Raw genomic sequence first — 22,753 nt, forward strand, 5'->3', positions numbered from 1 at the left:
TCACAGAATGTTGCTTCTCTTTGTGGATCGGCAGTGACATTTGCTTGATTTTCCATCTTTTTCTGTTGTTGCTTCTTCGTCTTTCTCTCCTTCTGCTTTTACTAGAAGTACTAGTATGTATTACTTCTTCTTTTTCTCAAGAGGCAGAGTTTGGTATGTATTCGTTTCTTCAGCCGAAGTTGAAGGTTTATGACTATGGTCATATTTGAGGGAGAAGAGAGAGGATTGAGAATCTTGCTGAGAGATAGAGAAGGAAGAAAGTGAGAAAGAACATAACTGGAGAATTTCACGCCTTAAAGGTAAGGTATAAAATAAATATCTATTTTGCTATTAAAAAAAAAGATAGCTATAAGTAATAATATTTTAAAATTGTTTTGATTTATAATAAATAGGGTGTAATAGTTTTCTATAGGAGGTAAAATTCCCTAATCAGATTCATGAAGTGGGCCTCGCATTTCTAAGTTCAGAAGTTGCGGGCCTAAAGATCCAAGAATGCACCTGATACCTCTCAATTCTAATCAAATTACTCAGGCTGAGCAAAATAAACCTGCTAAAATAGAAATGGGACTTTTTCATATATATACAAGATTTTAAACTTGTTTACCCGGTTTTGTCTAAGTTTTCATATTTATAGGAAGTGACAAACATTTTCTTACAAAATATATACAAATCCGGTCAAAATCTACAATTTATCTACAACTTAAAGACACATTTTTGTACAGAATGCGGTAAAAAACTACAATTTATATACAACTTATCTACAATTATGTAAGTTGTAGATATTTTGTATAGTGTTTTTACACCCGACATATAAAATATATACAATTTGTTTATGTCTTCTTTTTCGAGTTTCAATATGAAATTTCAACCAAAACCCCCTTGAATCTTCACCAAATTGTCTCAAAATTGAGATATAAACTCCAACGTATATTCCCAATCATTTGCAATAACACCCAATCCAAACAAAAAATAATTTCGTAAAATTTGATTTTCGAATTCAAACTTTGAAGCATTGTCAATGGTATTTTTAATGGATTAACATAGTTTCCAATTCAATTTACTCGCTTCTAGTTAATTCTATTTTGTTTATTGATTCAAAAAAGCTAAAAGAATGATAACTAAAACGATTCTCTTCATCAGAGTTAATTTCTTTCTTATTTACTTTCTCGTTTTCGTAGGATCTGAAGCAAGAACTTTGCTAGATATTAATGTTCTCTTTTTTTTTTACTTAACATTAGTATCATTTCTTCAGTTAATCCACATGAAGATATTAATATAAGAATATTAATAGAGAGAGAGAGAGAGAGAGAGAGAGAGGGAATTCCCTACTCAATTCATAATACAAAGGGATACTCATTAATACTAATTTGTATATAATTGATAAATTGTGTATCAACTTGTAATTAAGTTAAAATCTAACAGTAAGGGTAAATACGTTTCTAATGTAGTACATATAGGTAAAAATTCCAATAGAAAAGGAGATGTGACTTCTTTTCTTTCGACAAAGGCGAATTCATAATAGTCAAAATATTAAACAGGAGATGTAATTAGATATCTTGCATTACCGAAGTACTTCTATGAACTGACATTTTGTCACGACTCAAAATCCACTAAGGGTCGTGATGGCGCCGGACACCACTGTTAGGCAAGCCAACACCATTTAACTAGTAAATTCTCGTTTTAAAATTTTCAAAATCATTTCCGCTAAACATTAAACAATGAATAATAAACTTCATTGAATAAATAATGATGTCTTTACAAAATTTATTTACTGAATAATCCCGAAATCATCCCAGAACCCGGTGTCACAAGTGCATGAGCAATTACTAGGAAATCTAATAAAGTACAATAGCTTTCCGGAATACAAACTTGGACAGAAAGTAAATATAATACACTGAAAGAGACTCTGCTGGCTGCGGGTCGTCTCGAGAGATGCAGCTCACCTAAGTCTCTGTATCATCCATGCTGCTACGTCCATTAGGCCACTAGAGGTACATGTGCCTGTGCAACAAAAATGCACAGCAAGTGTAGCATGAGTACAAAAACAACGTGTACTCAGTAAGTATCCCGCCTAACCTCGAAGAAGCAGTGACGAGCGGTCGACTTTGACACTTACTAATGGTCCAATAATATCATTACAATAAAGAAGTGAATAAGTATGAAACAGGGCAATTATATGAAATAAGTATGTATAAAACACATAGTAACATTCCCCTTCTTCTTTATTTTACTCAAGTTTTCAGCTAGCAAGTTCCCTCTGTAACTGGAGCACATATATAGATATGGTGGATTTCCTTAAAGAAGTTGTCATAATTCAAAACAGGGAAAAATCCCCCAGGTTCACTGGCTTCTAGCCAAATGTCATGTACGATTCCATGAGAATAGTATATATATATAGGAAATGCTGAGGCGTACGGCCCGATCCAACATAAAAGTAAATTGTGCAATGCCGAGGGTCGAACGGCGCGAACCATAGATGCATCTATTAACCTGCCGAGGCGATCGGCCCGCTCCCATGAGAGTAGTAGAAGTAAATACCCCGCTCGCGAATCATACGTGCGACGCGGTCAAATATAGATTTGAGGAATTTCCCCGCTTGCGAATCATACATGCGACGAGGTCAAATATAAATTGAAGGAATTTCCCCGCTCGCAAATCATACATGCGACGCGGTCAAATATAAATTTATTAATAAATCAAAATCCTTTTCTTGATCCTTTTCAAAAATAGAGACAACGACGTGAAGCTTTTAGGGTAATTTTTCCCGCTCGCGAAACATACATGCGACGCGGTTTCACATAGATTCCTTAAGTTATTATAAGGTTCCTCAATTCTTTTCGAAAATACTAGATTTAATGGAAACGCTTAAAATCTTAAATTCCTCAATTTAAATTCCTTTCAACACAATTATTATGCAACCTCAATCTTATTTCTTCTCAAAGCAAGCAATAAGCATAAATCAACAACAATATCAACAAGGCATGATGTAGCCTAAAAACTACCCGGACATAGGCATAATAGTAGCTATGCACGGACTCTCGTTACCTCGTGTGTACATAGCCCCCACAAATAGGAGCACAGATTTAATTACTTCACCTATGGGGTTAATTCCCTCTTACAAGGTTAGAAAGGAGACTCACCTCGCTCCGAAGTTACATAACCGGCATTCCACGCCCTTCCGATGACTCAAATCGATGCCGACGCTCCCAAAACTAGCCAATTAATGGGCAAACCAATGAAAATATACCCTAATACTTATAACAATTCAATTTATATAAATTCCCAACTCTGCATTGAAAAGATGACAAAATCACCCTCGGGCACACGTGCCCAGATTCCGAAATATTTCTAAGATAAACTTTACCCATAACCTCACGAACTCAAATATATAATTTACTCTCAATTTCATGCCCAAATTCGTGGTCAAAATTCAAAAATACCAATTTCTAGGTTTTCTACCAAAACCCCAAGTTTTCACTAATTTTCCATGAATTTCCATGTTAAAATATATATAATCCAAGTATTTAACTTGCAATATGTGGGAATCACTTACCTTGACATGGATGATGAAGATGGAGCTCCAAAATCGCTCCTAGGTCGGCTCCCATGGAGGAAATGAGATGAAATGAGCCAAAACCATTTTTGCAAACTTATACACTGCCTAGGCCATCCTTCTTCGCGTTCGCGAGCCCCCCAGCGCGTTCGCGATGAACAAAATTCTCAAAAGTCATTTCCAAACTCTTCTCAGACAGCCTCTAGTATAATAGCCATAACTTTTTATACGAAACTTCAAATGACAATTGGTTTAATGTTTTGAAAATTTGACACCAAGATATCCAACTTTCATGTTTTGGTCTTCTCCCAATTCCTTAGAGATTTTGAGATATAAGCTGCCAAAGTCAGCCATGTGCAACACAAATTTCTTCTTCATAATCTCGGACAGCCTGTAGTATACCAGCCATAACTTTTCGTACACAGATCCAAATGATAAATAGTTTAATTTTATGAAAACTAGACACAAAGAGCTACAACTTTCATTTTGGTATCATCTCCAAATTCCTTATAGATTGTGAGATATGAGCCTCCGAAGTCAGACCTGCGTAACAGAGATTTTTCTTCTTCGCAAACGCCAGAACATCTTCCCGAACGCAAAGAACAAAATCCTTGAAGCCGAATCCTTCTTCGCGAACGCGAGGGGATCCTCGCGAACACGAAAAACAACACCAGACACCAGCATCAGCTATAGCAAAACAGCCCGAAATGATCCGAAACCACCCCGAAACACACCCGAGGCCCCTGGGACCCCATCCAATCACATCAACCAGTCCCATAACATAACACGGACCTGCTCGAGGCCTCAAATCACATCAAACAACGCTAAAACCATGAATCGCACTCCAATTCAAGCTTAATGTACTTTAGAATTTCAAACTTCTACATTCGATGCCGAAACCTATCAAATCACGTCCGATTGACCTCAAATTTTGCACACAAGTCATATTCGACATTACGGACCTACTCCAACTTTCGGAATCGGAATCCGACCCCGATATCAAAAAGTCCACTTCCGGTCAAACTTCTCAAAAACCTTCAAATTTCTAACTTCAGCCAAATGACTCCAAAATAACCTACGGACCTCCAAATCTACTTCCGATCACGCTCCCAATACCAGAATCACCATACGGAGCTATTCCTAGACTCGGAATCCCAAACGGACATCGTTAACACTGAAATGCACTTCACCCCAAATTTATAAAATTCACCCAAAAATGCTAACTTCCACAATAGGCGCCGAAACGCTCCCGGGTCATCTAAAACCCGATCCGGACATACGCCCAAGTCCAAAATCATCATACGAACTTGCTGGAACCTCCAAATCCTGATTCCGAGGTCGTTTACTCAAAAATCCAATCTTAGTCAATTCTTCCAATTTCAAGCTTTTGAAATGAGAATTTTCTTTCCAAATCCAATCCGAACTTCCCGAATTTCGATTCCGACCATACATACAAGCCATAATACCTAAAGTGAAGCTACTCATGGCCTCAAACCGCCGAACGACGCGCTAGAGCTAAAAACGATTGGTCGGATCGTTACTCATTTCCTTGTCTAGTACCACAAGAATGGTTAAAAAAAATACAATTTACATAATGTAAAACAAGTGGCTATACCCCCTAAATAAACAACTATATTCCAAAAAAATGTTGGGAAAAGGGTAACGGTATCCCAGTACCAAAAAATAATAAAATAGACTAAGCAAATAGTAAACAATTATTCTTTTCCACAAGTATATAAAATCGTTAAATGATTAAGAACGGCAAAAGTTATAACATAAATTAAATGGCGAAGGACATTGATAATATTATAATATTTTTGTTCCTTCCTTTGAAGACTCGCAAAATGTCTTTATTGAAATCAGACTATTACATGTAAAATATTAAGGCTGTAATAATAAATCAAATTGACATCCTTAAAGATATATAAAATCTCACATTAATCCTATTAATAGAATCATGAAACTTCATGAAGATCAGCAAAAATATCACCATTTTCTGTCATCATACGTCTCGCAAATTTTTTGGTTACGCTATGTTCGTGATCAGCAACATTATTGGAGGTGTGAGTGGGCATGCAAACACATCTGTGATTTAGGCAATAGAACAAATCATCTGGAGGACACGACATGTTCGCACAGTCATCATTGTTCGAGCACCTTATAAATGCTGCCTTCGATATTGAATCTGCATATTCGAGAGTTCAAAATAAAATATTTATATTATTGCAACTTCAATATATAAATCAGCAAATTTTATTTTATAGCACGAAATAATATTCATTTTCTTTTTCATTTTAGAAAAAATATTACTAATAGACAAGGAAAGGTGATGGTAGGAATAAAGCAGTAGTATGTAATAGGTAAATAGCTCTTGGCCTAGCCAAAATATAGTATTAGTAATTATTTTGGCATTTGTAATGTAGTTTATATTGAAAAGAAAGGACCCGCACGAAGCGAACCGCTTCCCCCGACCGACTAAAATACAAGGGCCGATCGAGTGGGTTAAAAATCCGACAACAAAGGCCGGTGGGTTTAGGGTCCAACGGCCGGATCAATTACGAATTATCTCTTAATCTGATTTTCCTTTTGTTTCGGTTGGTGGAGCGAAATGAATATATATGATTCATATAAATGACAACTCCGACAGATCAACCAAGCTTTAATTGGTTGATTAATTGAATGATGTAGTTATAATCTAAGTTGCGTGGACTCTTCGATTTTGATGCCGTCCCCGTCCCGATACGAGACCAGGATGGGAGCGGGAGCGTGATACGTCCCGGATACGGTCAACTGACTTTGATCGGAGTCCATCGACAAATTTGGGAGAAAATAGAGATTTTGATTTCTCAAAATCAAAAATAAAACAGATTTAGGAGAATGAAAGAATAATGTCCATCTTCGAGAATGAAAGATTGAGTTCTATAATATTCATGTAAGTTTTTCACGGAATATCTGTAGAAATATATAATATTTTTATAGTTCTATCTTTTATTAGCCGAATCACTGCACCTGCATCCATATCCGGATCCGTACCCCCCAATCTTAAAATTTAGATTTTGCCGAATCCGATATTTGGATCCGTTCCCGTACCGGATACCCGCATCCGAGTCCGAACAACTTAGGTTATATATCAAGGCCAGGTGCACACTTATGGCGGGGTTTGGCAGAAATCAGTAGTTTGTCCAAACCTAAATAAGTATAGAGAAATTCACTAAATATGTATGCATAATAAATTACGAATCCAGTAGTATAAATGGGATACAGATTAGGAGTCTTCAGAACCTATAAATTTTAAATATTAAATCCGCCTCCAATTATAATTTAGTGGTTGCATTTAGAAATATATATATATATATATATATATATATATATATATATATGGACTCAGTGTCACTGTATTCTGTATCTGAAGTAACTAAATTAAAAGAATTGAAACAAAAAATGAAATGAAAGAATAATGAAGAAGGGCAAGAAAAACAAACCAGTTGATATAAGAAATAAAGTAAATAGGAAAATCATCTTTGACATGAACGGACTCCCCATATTTTCTCTAGCTGCTAACACTGTAATTTAACAAGATAACTTTTTACTATCAACATAATTTATAGTGAGAATTAGTAGAATTAAATGCAAATTAATATAAGATCCTGTGAAAATACACTATTGGTTAATTTCAGTAAGAAAATCGATTCAAAAGGAAAATGATAAATGTTTTCACACTGTTTATAGAATATAGTTTCATTCTTTTTATTGCCTATCTATATTTTTCCTAAGATACAGGTCTTTATTAGGCAACATGACTAATATACTTTGTGTCAATATCTGAGAATTTATTAATTTTCTCTTAATGACCTAATGTAATTTTGGTACGGATCCAGTTTACCAATTGCCAATAAATCTGGTATAATAATATGTAAAAAAACCTCTAACTTGTCCCATTACAGTGTTTTTGGATTTGGAAATTTTTGAGAAATGAATAACTTTTATCAATAAAGTTAAAAGGACCGCTATATTTTTTTACAAGTTCAACAAGCGTACATTCAATGAAAACATTGTAGATCAAATAGAAAAGCGGAAGATTGCATCAGGGTTCCATATCTGTGAACTAGAGTGAAGTTTCCTTCATTACAAACGAAAATGACCCGATGGGTCTTTCTAGAACCATGTCCCATTATTTATATGATGGGCTTCAGTTACACTAAACATAAAAATGGGCTAAAATGTGAGTGGCCCAAAATGTGAAAAGAATACAAAGAAAGATACAAGCTAATTAAATAAAACTTTACAATAGAGATTCAATGTTTATGCTTAGGCTTAGATGCTAAGTAATCCATCAGCTCAACACCCCCTCTCAAGTTGGAGGGGAAACCACCTTCAACTTGCCCAAAAGATCATGATGAACAGTGCCAGGCAAAGGTTTGGTGAGAACATCTGCTAACTGTTGAGAAGTAGGAACATGAAATAGAGAAATCATCCCATCAGATAGTTTAGTCCGAATAGAATGACAATCAACCTCAATGTGCTTGGTCCGCTCATGAAAAACTGGATTCCTGGCTATATGTAGAGCAGCCTGATTATCACAAAACACAGAAAAGGGAAGAGATACAGAAATGCCAAGGTCAGTGAGCAATCTAGAAAACCAAGCCAATTCAGCAACCACCTTACTAAGAGCCCTATACTCTGCTTCAGCAGAAGATAAGGACACCACCGGCTGTTTTTTGGACTTCCAACTGATCAAACTACCCCCCAAAAGTACACAGAAACCAGTGACAGACCTGCGAGTATCAGGGCATGCTGCCCAATCACTGTCTAAAAAGGCATGTATAGAAAAATCAGGGGAGTCTGAATAAAAAAGCCCTAAATCCACAGTTCCCTTAAGGTATCTAAGAACATGCAGGGCAGCAGACATGTGAGGAGTTCTAGGAGACTTCAAGAACTGACTCAAATGTTGAACAGCAAAACAAATGTCAGGTCTGGTGTGTGTTAGAAAGAGGAGTTTGCCAACCAAACTTCTATACTTGTCAGGAGAGGAGAACAATTCACCAGAATCAGCATGTAGTTTGCTATTACGGTCTAAAGGACAAACTACAGGAGAGACAGTAGCACAATCAAACTGTTGCAATAAGTCAGACGCAAACTTCTTTTGATTAAGAAGAACTCCACCAGGAACATCAGACACCTCGATGCCCAGAAAGTAATGTAAGGACCCCAGGTCTTTAATCCTAAACTGATCATCCAAGAAATATTTTAGTGCAGAAATTTCAGCTGTATCATCCCCAGTTGTAATGATATCATCCACATATACTGCCAAAAGGACAAGACACCCAAGTTCACCCTTAATAAACAAAGAGTAATCATTCAAAGAATATATATAACCTCTAGAGTACAAGGCTTGAGACAATTTGGCATACCATTGTCTTGAGGCCTGCCTTAACCCATAAAGAGACTTCTTCAATTTGCACACAATAGTAGTGGAAACAGAAGGAGCAGTAGCATCAGAAACACTCAAACCTTGAGGAAGCTTCATGTACACTTCCTCATCTAGGTCACCATGCAAAAATGCATTATTGACATCTAGTTGAAAAAGATCCCAATGTTTCTTAACAGCCACAACAATTAAGCATTTGACAGTAGACATCTTAATAACAGGTGAAAATGTTTCTGTGAAATCAACCCCTTCAATCTGGGTGTCTCCTCTAATGACAAGCCTAGATTTATATCTTTCAACACTCCCATCAGCCCTATATTTGATTTTGTGACCCACTTACAACCTATGGGTTTCTTACCAGGAGGAAGGGAACAAGATCCCAAGTGTGATTGGCATCCAATGCATCAAACTCCTTTCTCATGGCATCCTGCCATGCTGGAACTAAAACAACTTGAGAATAATAAAGAGGTTCAAATTCCAAAGGAGAAGTAGAAGAGGAGGAACCAGAAAAGGAAGGGAGTTGACACACATAGTCCTTGAGGTAGGAAGGAGTGGTGTGTTGCCTACCAGATCTCCTGTTGACATTAGGTTGTGAAGGAGAGGAAGGTGGAACATCAGGATCAAAAAATGGACTAGAAGTAGAAGGAGCAGGTTCAGGAGAAAGTGAGTCAGGGACAGGAGAAGGAGCAGGATTAGAAGTAGAAGGAACAGGTTCAGGAGGAGAAGGAACATAAGAAGAGGTAGGGACAGAAATGTGTGTCCCAGAACTTTGATTATCAGAAGAAGGAACAATAGGAGGTGGAGAAGAGAAAATAGAAGGAATAGGTGGAATATCAGGAACTGTGGCAAAAGGAAAACATGTTTCATGAAACACAACATCCCTGGAGACAAAACACTTTTTGGAAGCTAGATCATACAACTTGTAACCCTTTTTGGCAAAAGGATACCCCAGAAAAACACATCAAATGGCTCTAGGTTTGAGCTTATCTCTTTGTGGAATAGGGACAGTAGCATAGGCAAGACAACCAAATGCTCTCAAATGTGAGTATTCAGGAGTTTTACCATACAACACTCATAAGGGGATTTGTTTTGGAGTGTCCTAGATGGAATCCTATTGAGTAAGTATGTAGCAGTCAAAAGACAGTCCCCCCAAAAGGATACAGGCAACCTGGACTGAAAAAGCAAAGCTCTACAAGCCTCAAGAAGTGTTCTATGTTTTCTTTCAACAACACCATTTTGTTGGGGAGTGTGGGGACAAGTAGTTTGATGGATAATACCTTGTTGATTGAAGAAAGAAGTACCATCAAGACTGGAACCTAACTCCAAGGCATTGTCACTTCTTATAGTTCGGACAGTAGCACTAAATTGAGTTTTAACCATTGCCAAGAAAGACTTAATCATGGAAAAAGCATTGCTCTTAGAGCCTAGTAAATGTGTCCAAGTGGCCCTAGAAAAATCATCAACTATTGTAAGGAAATATCTTGAACCAGAGGAAGTTGGTGTGTGGTAAGGACCCCAAGTATCAACATGAATTAGTTGGAAAGGTCTGGTTGTACTGATAGAGCTATCAGGGAAGGGAAGTCTAGTTTGCCTGGCCATAGGACAAATGGAACAAGGAAATGATTGTTTAGAAGCAAGTGAAGATGACAAAACAGAAATGTGTTTCATATTTGCAAAAGGAATGTGAGCAAGTCTTAAATGCCAAATGAAATTCATGTCATTTGCATCAGCATTATTACAAATGAAGCTATTTACATTTGAAAGTAAAGCAACAGTCTTAGGGCTAGAAGAACAAGCAGGATTACAAGAATCAGACAAAGAACACACAGAAACAGACTTGCAACAAGTAGAAGGAGAATGTGAAGGTGGCACCCAAGTAAGCTTGTATAGACCAGCCTCCTCTTTACCAATATCCATAGGCATCCTCAGAGAAGGGGCCTGTAACATGTGAAGAAAATAAGAAGTTGCAGTAAACAAGACTATACAGTGCAACTGCTTTACTAGTTTGTGGACAGAGATTAAGTTGTGTTGGAAAGAAGGAACAAACAACACATTATGAAGAGTGATGAATGGAGTTAAAGCAAAAGATCCTATAGAAGTTACTTTCACTTTGTATCCATTGGGAAGAGTTACAAGGTAAGGTATAGCTAAGGGTGTGATATTAAAGAGTAAGCTTTTATTAGATGTCATGTGGTCAGAAGCCCCTGAATCTATTATCCAGGTGATAGAGTTAATTTGAGTAAGCATGCAGAGTTTGGAATCAGAAACAGGGCTCTCAGTTAGTATAGTACCAACAAAGTTGGCAGAACACATGTGATTAGGAGCCTGAGCATTGGAGACTCCCAAATGACTCTGTTGTAGCAAAGATATCAGTTGATCATATTGTTGTCTGCTCAAACCTGGAATCACAGACCTTGACCATCCACATTTGGAACAGACTGATGACCCTCAGTAGAATTACCAATAAGATCAGATGTGTGCCCTTCAGAAAGATTGAACTGAGCACCAGTAGTGACATGAGCAGCAGTTTTCTTTCCTTTGTTGAATTTAGGGCTTTGTGGATATCCATGAAGCTTGTAACACTTATCAATTAAGTGTCCAGACTTCTTGCAGTATCTACAGAACAGAGAGGTTTTGGTCTGGTCAAAGTTAACTCTTTGTGTATATTGCCTGAGAGGAGGAGAATTGGGTACTGCAGCTTGATTCATTCCAAAAGAAGATCCAGGCTTGTTGTTGGCATTAGCATTAAAGGACATAGAGTCAGGACTGAACTGGGAAATTGACTGGACTTGTCTTTGTTTCTCATCATTGAGGAGTATATTATAGGCACTGTCAAGAGTAGGGGGAGGTTGCATCATCAGCAAGTTGCTCCTTAACCCCATATATGTCACATTTAGACCCATAAGGAATTGGAACAACTTATTCTCTTCCTCCTCCTGTATGATCCCAGGTTTGGCAGCACAAGTGCATCTCTGGCCATGATTTGTACACACTACCCCCAATTCATCCCATAACCCTTTCAGTTTGTTGAAGTATGATGCTATGTCTAGAGGACCTTGAGAAGTATGGGTAAGTTCTCTTTTGAGTTCAAAGATTTTGGTCCTATTAGCTATACCATATCTGGATTGCAGCTGTGCCCATATACTCTCTGCAGTTTCAGAGTACTGCACACTCTCAGCTATCTCAGGAGATAGAGAGGCAGTCAACCATGAAATCACCATATTGTTGCATCTGTCCCACAGCCTTTGTTCAACCACACTAGTATTTGGTCGGGGACAAGTACCATCAACAAAAGCTATTTTATTCTTAGCGGATAACGCCACTATCATCTTCCTTTTCCATCCCCCAAAACCACTACCCGAAAAAGGAACAGGAACGAGGGATATACCAGGAATGTCGGAAGAGTGGACAAAGAGAGGACTTGTGTGATCAATAGAGGAAGCATTAGTATCACCCATATCTACTATCAGGATCAGGAATAACAGTGAAATAGGAGGATTGATTCAATTTCGATACAACTATTCAACACACTAGATTTTCACCAGAAAAACACATGCAAAATCCCTAATTACAAGTGAGAATAGATTTACCCAACTTCTTCGCTACCGGAGAAGAACGGCCTTCAGAATACAGTCAAAACCCTAGCTCCGAGTGATACAAGCCCAAAGCTTGTAGCTCCACCGGAATTAAGCTCAAAACGTCGGAAATCCACCCAAAACGCTGAGCTGAGAAGATTGTCAGCAGAAATTTTCCTCGTGCGAGGCAGAAGACACTTCGATTCACTAACCACCAGAAGCGTAAAACCTCGATTCCCCAATAAAAGCTCAACAAAAGTAAACCGGGGTAAAATCGGACGAAGAATCGAGGAGAAACGTCCCAGAATCCATGCTCTGATACCATGAAAACATTGTAGATCAAATAGAAAAGCGGAAGATTGCATCAGGGTTCCATATCTGTGAACTAGAGTGAAGCTTCCTTCATTACAAACGAAAATGACCCGATGGGTCTTTCTAGAATCATGTCCCATTATTTATATGATGGGCTTCAGTTACACTAAACATAAAAATGGGCTAAAATGTGAGTGGCCCAAAATGTGAAAGGAATACAAAGAAAGATACAAGCTAATTAAATAAAACTTTACAATAGAGATTCAATGTTTATGCTTAGGCTTAGATGCTAAGTAATCCATCAGCTCAACATTCAATTATATTGGGTTACAAGGGAATTATATTTAGAGCTCCTTTTAATTTTGTGTTGAGTACAACCTTGATAATTTTTTCTCTCGTTCACTAACAACTATCTCCACAATAGCAACAATAATAACGACACACACAATGTAAGAAGGACAGTATGTATACAGATTTTACCTTTATATTGTACAGATAGAAAGATTATTTCGGATAGACGCTCGGTTCAAGGAATAACAACGATATCCATACAACTATTTGATTTCATTCATTGATTACTTAAATTTTTGTATATTTAGATCTCCTATCTTTTTTCCATTTGTATAGCTTAACTTTACGTATTATACGTCGCTTGATTGCTGGCTACTTTCATTAATTAATGATAACTTGTCCCGTATTTCCTTTTCTTTAATGTGAGTTTGAATTAATCATCCGAAGATCCTCTCCGTTCATAGTGCCAAATTAAGTCTGTGGGATTTGATCCCAATTCTCAATCATTGGTGTTGTAGGGTCCTTTGAGATATATATGTGAATGAAAGATTTAATTGAATTAACCCAAAATTAATTGAACCGACTCATTCTTCCTATTTAATTTGGTCTTTGCTGCTAGTGCTGGATATAATGTATACATAAAGTAGTGACATTTGTAAAATTTAAATCTTGGGGCTCGAATCACATCCCAATCCAGCTGTAGAGCGTGACGTCTTGGAAAAGTACACAAATAGTCCTCAAAATGGATGATCTTGAATTTTGTTCTCGCTTGTTTCATCGGCAAAACTTCAAGTTTAACAAGTGTTTTCCCTCGCTTGTCCCATACGATGGGGCAAGAGAAGGTCAAAAATTAAAAACTACCCAAAAAGTGTCATATTCTGCAAAAAAAAAGGACATCTTGTTCATCAACCGAGTTGTACGAGCTATATATATTTAGGAGTATTACCACTTTTAGCCGACGACACAAACTATTTACATTCGATAGCCCCGAGTATGTATGTATATATATATATATATATATATATATATATATATTCAACTATTATTTTGAGAGCATCTATACAATATCATTTTCCCATAAATAAATTTGCCCCGAGAGTTTGTCGTCCTCTTCAAAGCAACCGGAGATATACGAACGTTTAAGATTAGGAGCAAAGAATATTCACTCTAAATTGATTTTTCTTTTTCTTTGCTTATTGGGGGTGTCAATGGTTCGGTTTGGCCGGTTATTTTATAAAATTTATATCATACCAATTTTTCGGTTATTTTATTATGTATAACCAAAATTTAACTTTTGAAAACCGTCCCAATCATGTCGGTTTCTTTTCGGTATTGGTACGGTTCGGTTAATTTTCGGTATTTTTTTAAATGTCATGTAAAAATCACTAGTAAAAGCAGAATGCAATAATATATATACTTTTATAGGACTTAGCAAAACTCTCTAGATAATTTTACTGTTTAAATACTGATGAATTAAGAAACATGAAAGATGGCTAGAGTATAAACACGGCTTTCCCACGCATAACATAGATATTAGGATGAATTGGTAGCCACAACAATTCACAAGTTAAAACTAGAATTAAGAAACAACCACAAGATGATCAATCGAATTAACGAAGATGTAATTAATAAACGTTAATAATCATGTCAACCACAACCCTAGAAACTAGATTGCTTAGCCACTCATGTTCGTAGTAATAATTTTCCATGTATTTTGCACAAACAAATTACAAAAAAAAAAAGATGAAGGAATGAAGAACTCGATGATTATCTCCTCTAAAAGTTGTTCCACGTGATGTTCTTGCCTCCAAATAATGTCCCCAAAGTCTTCTCTCCTTACAAAGTAGTGTCTCTCCTCCGAAAAGCACGTTTTAGGATGTATTTATAGAGATTAGGGTTTGTATGGGGCGAATTTCTTCTTCTAATTCGGATTGGAGAAGTTGGTTTCATCTGCTCCGGTCCCGATCTGGCAAAGTGAACATCGCTTCGCTATCCGTAACTTTTTTGGTTTCTTCTGCTCTGGTCCCGGTCTGTCGAAGTGAACCTCACTTCTCTATCCGGGACCTAGGCACCAAACTTATACTTCCTCCAGATTCTTTCATTTTTTTATTTCACTTTGTATGCAAACTTTTCAAATCACTTCCAATTGATGCCTATACATATAAATACCATTATTTAGCTCGAGTCACAAATATTCACACCACATTTTACAAGATCGAGACATAATGCAAGGAAAATTACATGATAAATTTGGATTTTTAGCCAAACATCACCACCTCACACTTAAGCAATTGCTCGTCCTCGAGCAACATAAAACCTTGTTAACCAAACAATACAACGCAAGACATCATACAACGGAGGAACATTTAGCATTTCAATACACTACACCTATGACCATGGTTGATACCAACAATTAAACCAGCCTTCTCGTGCTTGAATAGTGGTAAACAATTTAAAACACTCAAACTACTTGCTCATAACCACCCAACCTCAAGGACCGACTCATCGCCAATAAGCCCTCTCAACTTGTACTCTCACCCAACAAGAGATGTTTAATAACATCGCCTAGCCGTCATGGATCATGTGCCTCACCAAAGAATAAGGGAGTATTTCTCCCACACATTCAAATAGGCATTCGAATATAATTTAAGGACATCACCTACATGAACAAAGAACCACTCGCTCTCACAAAGAAATTCGTGTGCATCCCACGATCGTACCATAGGCTTGCCCATAGTGTATATCTCTACTAATCTAAGCTTGCAAAGTCTAGGATCAATTAGGTCTTTACAGGTTGTAATGGAGACTGAAGGACGGGTAGGATATATTTTCTTTTATATTGACTAACCCTCTTAAGAACTTTAATATACTACATTTAACTTTCAAGTGCACACTCTTCATGATCAACTCAAGCCATGCCATGAAACCATACACAATTTAGCCCTTTCTCTTTAAACACATCTATATATTTACTAGCCTGGATCAACATGGATAGGAGATATATTTTCTATTTTCATTTTTTTCTCTTTTTGTACTTTCTTTGCTCTTTTTTTTCCAACACTCTCCATAAATTTAAGTGTGTCCAGCTAATGATCTTTCAAAACATGTGTTCATCCTTTGGCCTTTCTATGGTTCCACTCAAAAGCTACCCCAACTCTCACATTATTCTTCAGTGACTTAAATGCTTTTGGAGGCAAAGGTTCAACAAGGTTTAACTAAGAATAAAATGGGATTTGGCTTGTAATGTGGGTGCCAAAGATAAGGCTCAACTGGGCTATCTAAGGATAATTTTATTTGTGGTGGCATAATAGCTCAATGCACGATCAAAGAAATGCCTATATCATCTCCTAGACTTACGAGGCTTAATGATTTCGCTTCAACTAACACACGGGGCAAGTTCTATACTAACACAGGATAGCACAAGATACAATCAAGATCTCACATCACACAATGCACATGACCCATTCAGGGTGGTTCCGTTCTAACTCTCAAGTCAGAGTAAGTAATCACATACAACAACAATAACATACCCAGTAAAAATCTCACTAATGGAGTCTGGGCAGGGTAGAGTGTACGCAGACCTTACCCCTATCCTGAAAGGGTAGAGAGGCTATTTCTGGGAGACCCTTGGCTCAACAGAAGAGACAATAATATCAGAAAAGAAACAAAATAAAAGGTCTGTAACAACAAAAGAAGCAAGATAGGTAATAACAACATCGTAAGGGACAACAAATAAGTGAAAGGGCAATAACACAATACTATGCAAAATAACATAAATAATGTGAACACAACATAGACCGCCAACAGACCTAGACAAAACTCTATCAGACTACCCGGTACAAAGAGGGAAAAATTCTCGACTACCCCATAGCCTACAACCCTAATGCTCGACCTTCACATGTTCCTATCAAGAGCCATGTCCTCGAAAATCTGAAGTCGCGCCATGTCATGCCTTATCACCTCGCCCCAATACTACTTAGGCCTCCCTCTACCTCTTCTCGCACCTATCAAAGCAAACCACTCGCACCTCCTAATCGGGGCATCTATGGTTCTCCTCCACACGTGCCCGAACCACCTAAGCCTCGCTTCTCGCATCTTGTTGTCCACGGGAGCAACGCCCATCCTCTCCCTAATATCCTCATTCCTTATCTTATCCAGTTTAGTATGCCCGCACATCCATCTCAACATCCTCATTTCGATTACTTTCATCTTTTGGATATGTGAATTCTTTACTGCCAACACTCAACCCCGTACAACACAGTGGGTCTAACAACGAGTCAAGAAACTGAGAGAAGGCGTCATAAACAAGCTGTTCAATTTACCTATGGCATCAATTTTTGTCAAAACATATTAGGGAGGTAATCTGCATGCTAAGGCCTAACTATGCTAGCATCTAACAAGTCAAAAGGCACATAGATGCAATCAAGTTTTTTCCTTTTATTTCCTAAAAAAATATCCGGTTCAAGATACATCCCTTGAAAAAGAACCGATACCCAAAGAAAAATAAAAGGAGATTATTACCTACCTACGACTAACTAAAAAGAAAGAAATATGTTTTTTGGATTTTGCATTGGACCTTAATCCCTCAAGAAAGTTGTCCAAGAGATCCATCGTCGGGAAAAGTTCAAAAATTTTCTGATGTTTTTTTGAATTTTTGATTTTTTTTCCCGATAAAAAGCTACTAAAACTAGTACGAGAATACTACACTACTAATTCTACTAACTAGGAAATAAAAATAAGAAGCTAAAAATTAAAGACTAGAAGTTAATGTTAATACAACTATACCACTATAATCTGATAGTCCCCCACCCCACACTTAAAAGAGTGCAGTGTCCCCAATGCATAAATGAAGAGACAAAATAATAAGGATGGACAATAAACTCCCTGAAAGGCCGAAGGCTGAAGCAATCACGGCTCACGAGGTACTCAAACTTCCCAGGCATGGTTCTTTGTGCGGGCACCCCACACTTAGTTCTCACCATCTAGCTCTCTTTTTCACTTATTCGATGGCTTTGCTTCCTACGCTCCTAATCCCACAAAATAAAAACAAACACTATAACAATAATATAATAAAAATAAAAATAATAGAAAATAGTAAGGCCGGGTTGCCTCCCAACAGGCGCCTGATTTAACGTCGCGGCATGACGCACAATCTCGCCTAATCGTTGGCAAGTAACACCTTCAACTTATGACGATCAAAGTCACCTCCATAATAGTGCTTTACTCTTTGTGCGTTCACTAAGAATGTTCTCTCTCCCTCTATGATGCGCAACTCAATTGCACCATGTGGAGTAACTCTTACTACCTCAAACGGACCCGACTATCTCGATTTGAGCTTCCCCGGAAAGAGTCTCAACCTTGAATTGAACAAGAGAACTAATTGGCTCGGTTCGAACTCGCGAGTGTGAATATTCTTATCATGCCAGCGCTTGGTCTTTTCTTTATGCAACTTGGCATTCTCATACGCGTTTCAAGCGAAACTCATCAAACTCGTTCAATTGCAACAACCGTTTTTCACCCCTAATTTTGCATCAAAGTTCAGCTTCTTTATCGCCCAATAGGCCTTGTATTCAAGCTCCACCGATAAATGGAATGCCTTCCCATAAACCAGCTTGTAAGGGGAGGCTCTGATTGGAGTTTTGTACGCGGTCCGATATGCCATAGAACATCATCAAGCTTTGCAGCCCAATCTTTCCTACTTGCACTAACTATCTTCTCAAGAATCTGCTTTATCTCTCTATTTGATACCTCAACTTGTCCACTAATTTGAGGATGAAAGGATGTCGCAACCTTGTGTTTGACCCCGTATATCGCTAAGATATTATCCAACAGCTTGTTATAGAAATGGGTGCCCACATCACTTATCATCATTCTCGGAGTGTCGAACCTTGTAAAGATATGCTTTTTCACAAAGTTAACCACAACCTTGGCATCATTTATAGGAAGAGCAATGGCCTCCACCCACTTCGACACATAGTCAACGACCACTAAAATAGACTTGCACCCATTGGAAGAGGGAAACAGACCCATAAAATCAATTCCCCAAACATTAAAAATTTCAACCTCCATAATACCATGCAATGGCATCTCATGCCTTTTTGTAATTGTTCCCGTTCTCTGGCATCTATCACACCTCCTCACGAACTCATGGGCATCTTTAAACAACCTAGGCCAATAGAAATCTGATTGCAGCACTTTGGTGCCTTTTTGTCACCCGCATGATGACCACCATAAGGGGACGCATGACAGTCATGTAAAATAGCATTTATTTCAGATTCAGGCACACATCTTCTCATTAACTGATCAGCATAAGATTTGAACAGAAATGGCTCATCCCACACATATGATCTCACATCTCGCAAAAACTTTTTTTAGCATGCGGTTCAAGGTCATGCGGCATTTCTCCACTTTCCAAATAGTTCACAAAATCTGCATATCATGGCACCTCCCCAGCAGTAGCGGCCAACAATTACTCATCCGGTAAGGTTTCCTTGATGACATCTCCCTCAACTACATGACTCCGACTTTCTAACCTGGATAAGTGATCAGCTACTTGATTCTCTGTTCCTTTAAGGTCTCGGATCTCCAAGTCAAATTCCTGCAAGAGTAAAACTCAATGGATTAGCCTTGGTTTAGCATCTTTCTTTTCAAACAAGTACTTGATGGCTGCATGGTCTGTGTAGACGATGATTTTGGTGCCAACCAAATAGGCCCGGAATTCATCAAACGCCCACACTACATCAAACGACTCCTTTTCTGACACAGTATAATTTATTTGAGCAGTAGGAGTGAGAGTCTTGCTGCGTAGTAAATTGAGTGAAATATTTTGCTCCTCCTCTAGCCTAATACGGCCCCAATCGCACCATCATTGGCATCATACATCAGCTCGAATGGCTCGTTCCAGTCAGGAGCCACTATGATTGGTGCACTCACTAATTTCTTTTTCAGCTCCTCGAATGCCTTCAGACAAGCATCGTCAAACTTGAACATCATATCCTTCTCTAACAACCTGCACAAAGGAGAGAAATTTTTTTAGAAACCCTTGTTGATACCCAATTTTTCCCATAATATTTTCAAAACTATGCTTTGGCACCAATTAGTATTTTTCATACAATTTCTGTATTTTAAAAATATTTTTAATTAATTTATCCCAGCATTTTATTTAAAAAACAATCATTGATTGCATCACAAAATAGTTCTATAATAATTTTTGTGGCTTAATTTTATCATTTGCATTTATATTAAGCTTCAATTATTGCACAAATAGCCACGTTTGTATTTTTTTTGGATGCAATTGCAATTACTTTGCAATTATAGTCTATGCATGAATTATTACATTATTTTACCGTAAAATAGCCTTTTACATTTTTAAAATATTAAATAATTACTTTAAAAAATTTCCATGCATGAAAATCATTTTTTATAATTTATTAACTATTTGTTAAAAATTGTTTTATCAATTAATTATGTATTTAACAAATAGCCCTTTTTCATTCGGACCTAGCCTATTAAATCTGCCCAGTTTTAACCCCTTTAATACCAGCCCAATTCACCCAAGCCCAATCTGCACCTACCCGACCCAAGATCCCCATCAAATTATGGTCGTTGATCCTTTAGATCAACGGTCCACATCAACACTTACCTTTATTAATCAAACGACCCCCTAAACCCTAATCATTTCCTCCATAATGCCGTCTTGAAACCCCTTTCCTCTCCAATGCTCTCAAATCCTAACCCTAATCCACCATCGCTGTCACTCATCTATGGCCATTCATGGTGGTTTCTCATCACCCCCAGGCCTCTAACGGCCCGCTCCTATGCTGGTATCATCATCTCTAGGGTCCTCAAGGGACTAGGGTTAGTCTGCTTGCGCCCGTGGTCTTTGCTCGCCTGTATCAGGCTGTTCCGGTTCGATTTTGAGTAAGATCTTCCTATGTCGCCTTAGATCTATGGATTTCTAAGCTTGTTTCTTCACCTCTGTGTCGTTCTTCTCGAAACCCTAATTTTTGTCCTTTGAACTTCTCAGATCTGTGCAAGATCTGAGATAGATCAAACCTATTTTACATGAGTCTTAAAAGAACCTTCTGATTTTTGAATGGTTTTCCATTTTTTCTAAACTAGGGTTTCCCTGAAAATTTCTTTCTCCAAGACGTTTGATATTTTGAGTGTTTAATCTCATGCTTCTTATGTGTTTTAACCAATTTCGTAAGATTTTGCTTTAACCCCAACTTGTTTATGCTAAAAACCCTAATTTTTCGACATTTTGTTTGGATTCTGAGTTTGTCCGATTTACTGTGTACTGACTTTGTCCTATGCTTTGGTTCCTGTGATTTTTCTTTAGCCTAATTAGATGTCTTGTGATTTTTATCCTAATGTGCCTCTATTAAGGTTCTTGGTTCGACTTTTTACCGATTCTATGTGTCTATATTCATTTTTGCCTATTCATGGTAAACCTATATTTTCACCCTTAAATTAGTGTTGATTTGAATTATTGATTTATCAATCTGTTTCCTGACTATTCCTTTCTTGCCTTATTTGAAATTGTCTGCAATACTTGATGAATCCTTGCATGATTCTTTCCTTAATTAAACCCTTGACTATTGTACTCCGAAGCTCTTTATTTTTGGTTTGATTTGAACTTTTTTCCTTAATAAGATCTCTGATTCTTACTTCTTTACTCGGTATAATTGAACCTGTTGCCTTAATTAGTTCCTGCCATTAACGTTGGTTGATTTTCCTTAATTAAAGGAGAAAACTATGCTGAATCTTCGTCTAATTGATTCTGAAATTCCTTAATTAATGATTGTTGATTGCTTTACCTTATTTGCTCTACTCTTGAGCTACTATATAAACTCTCTTTATTTTAACCTTTACACACGAACATTAGTTTCTCCACACTCTCACACTCTCAAAGGCTCTCTATTCTCTTCTATTACTTGCAATTCTCACTAATCCAGCCGGCTGTAAGCCAAGGCTGGCGATTTGCACCTTCTCTGCTCTATACTTTGTATTCTCTCCTTGACTGGTATCTCCTGATTCAATTCACATTCCAAAACTTTGTGTTTCTTTGTTGTTGCAGTTCATTAGTTGTGATTTCCAGTTCTATTTGCTATTCTGCTGTCATATGCTTAATGTGTAACCAACATGCTTAGATCACACTGCCTAATTACTGTATCACTCAGCATGTTTAAGTTTGTTCTGTTAAAAGCTATAACTAGTATACTGTTTAGCATGCCCAATCCTGCTTTAGATAATTGCATGAAACCTATTTGTTCACTAGTATGTCCAAGCTGCATTGTTTGTTTACTGTCTCACCCAGCATGTCTAAATTCTGCTTGTTCTATATGTGATTAGTATTTCTAAACTTTTAATTCTTCATGAAGTGCTTGTCTAATTTATTCATCTAAGTCTTACCTACTCTACTTCACTAATGAGATCCTGTTAAGACATTTAGCCCTTTCAAAGGTATTCTAGTTGTGTGTATTGGTCATGTCTAAGACCTATGTGTTCTCAACATATCTTTGCTGTAATCTTTGTAACTAACTTGTCAATTCCACAACTTCTTGAGGAATCTGTGTATTCGTTTGCTATCAC

The 22,753-nt window shown here is 37.4% G+C and overlaps 1 protein-coding gene across 1 annotated transcript in view; it reads right to left on the reverse strand.

The window, feature by feature from the left end:
- LOC109236807 overlaps nt 18,707–22,753 on the reverse strand; it is a 15,433-nt gene continuing 11,386 nt past the window's right edge. Inside the window, exons 2-5 of the mRNA XM_019403040.1 lie at nt 20,023–20,168; nt 19,863–19,915; nt 19,693–19,757; nt 18,707–19,325 (exon numbers count right to left, since the gene is read on the reverse strand). Of these exons, the coding sequence (XP_019258585.1) occupies nt 18,707–19,325; nt 19,693–19,757; nt 19,863–19,915; nt 20,023–20,168 (883 nt within the window). The remainder of the gene's footprint in view (nt 19,326–19,692; nt 19,758–19,862; nt 19,916–20,022; nt 20,169–22,753) is intronic.

This window comes from Nicotiana attenuata, chromosome 1, assembly GCF_001879085.1.
Source record: "Nicotiana attenuata strain UT chromosome 1, NIATTr2, whole genome shotgun sequence".
In the NCBI taxonomy this organism is placed as follows: Eukaryota; Viridiplantae; Streptophyta; class Magnoliopsida; order Solanales; family Solanaceae; genus Nicotiana; species Nicotiana attenuata.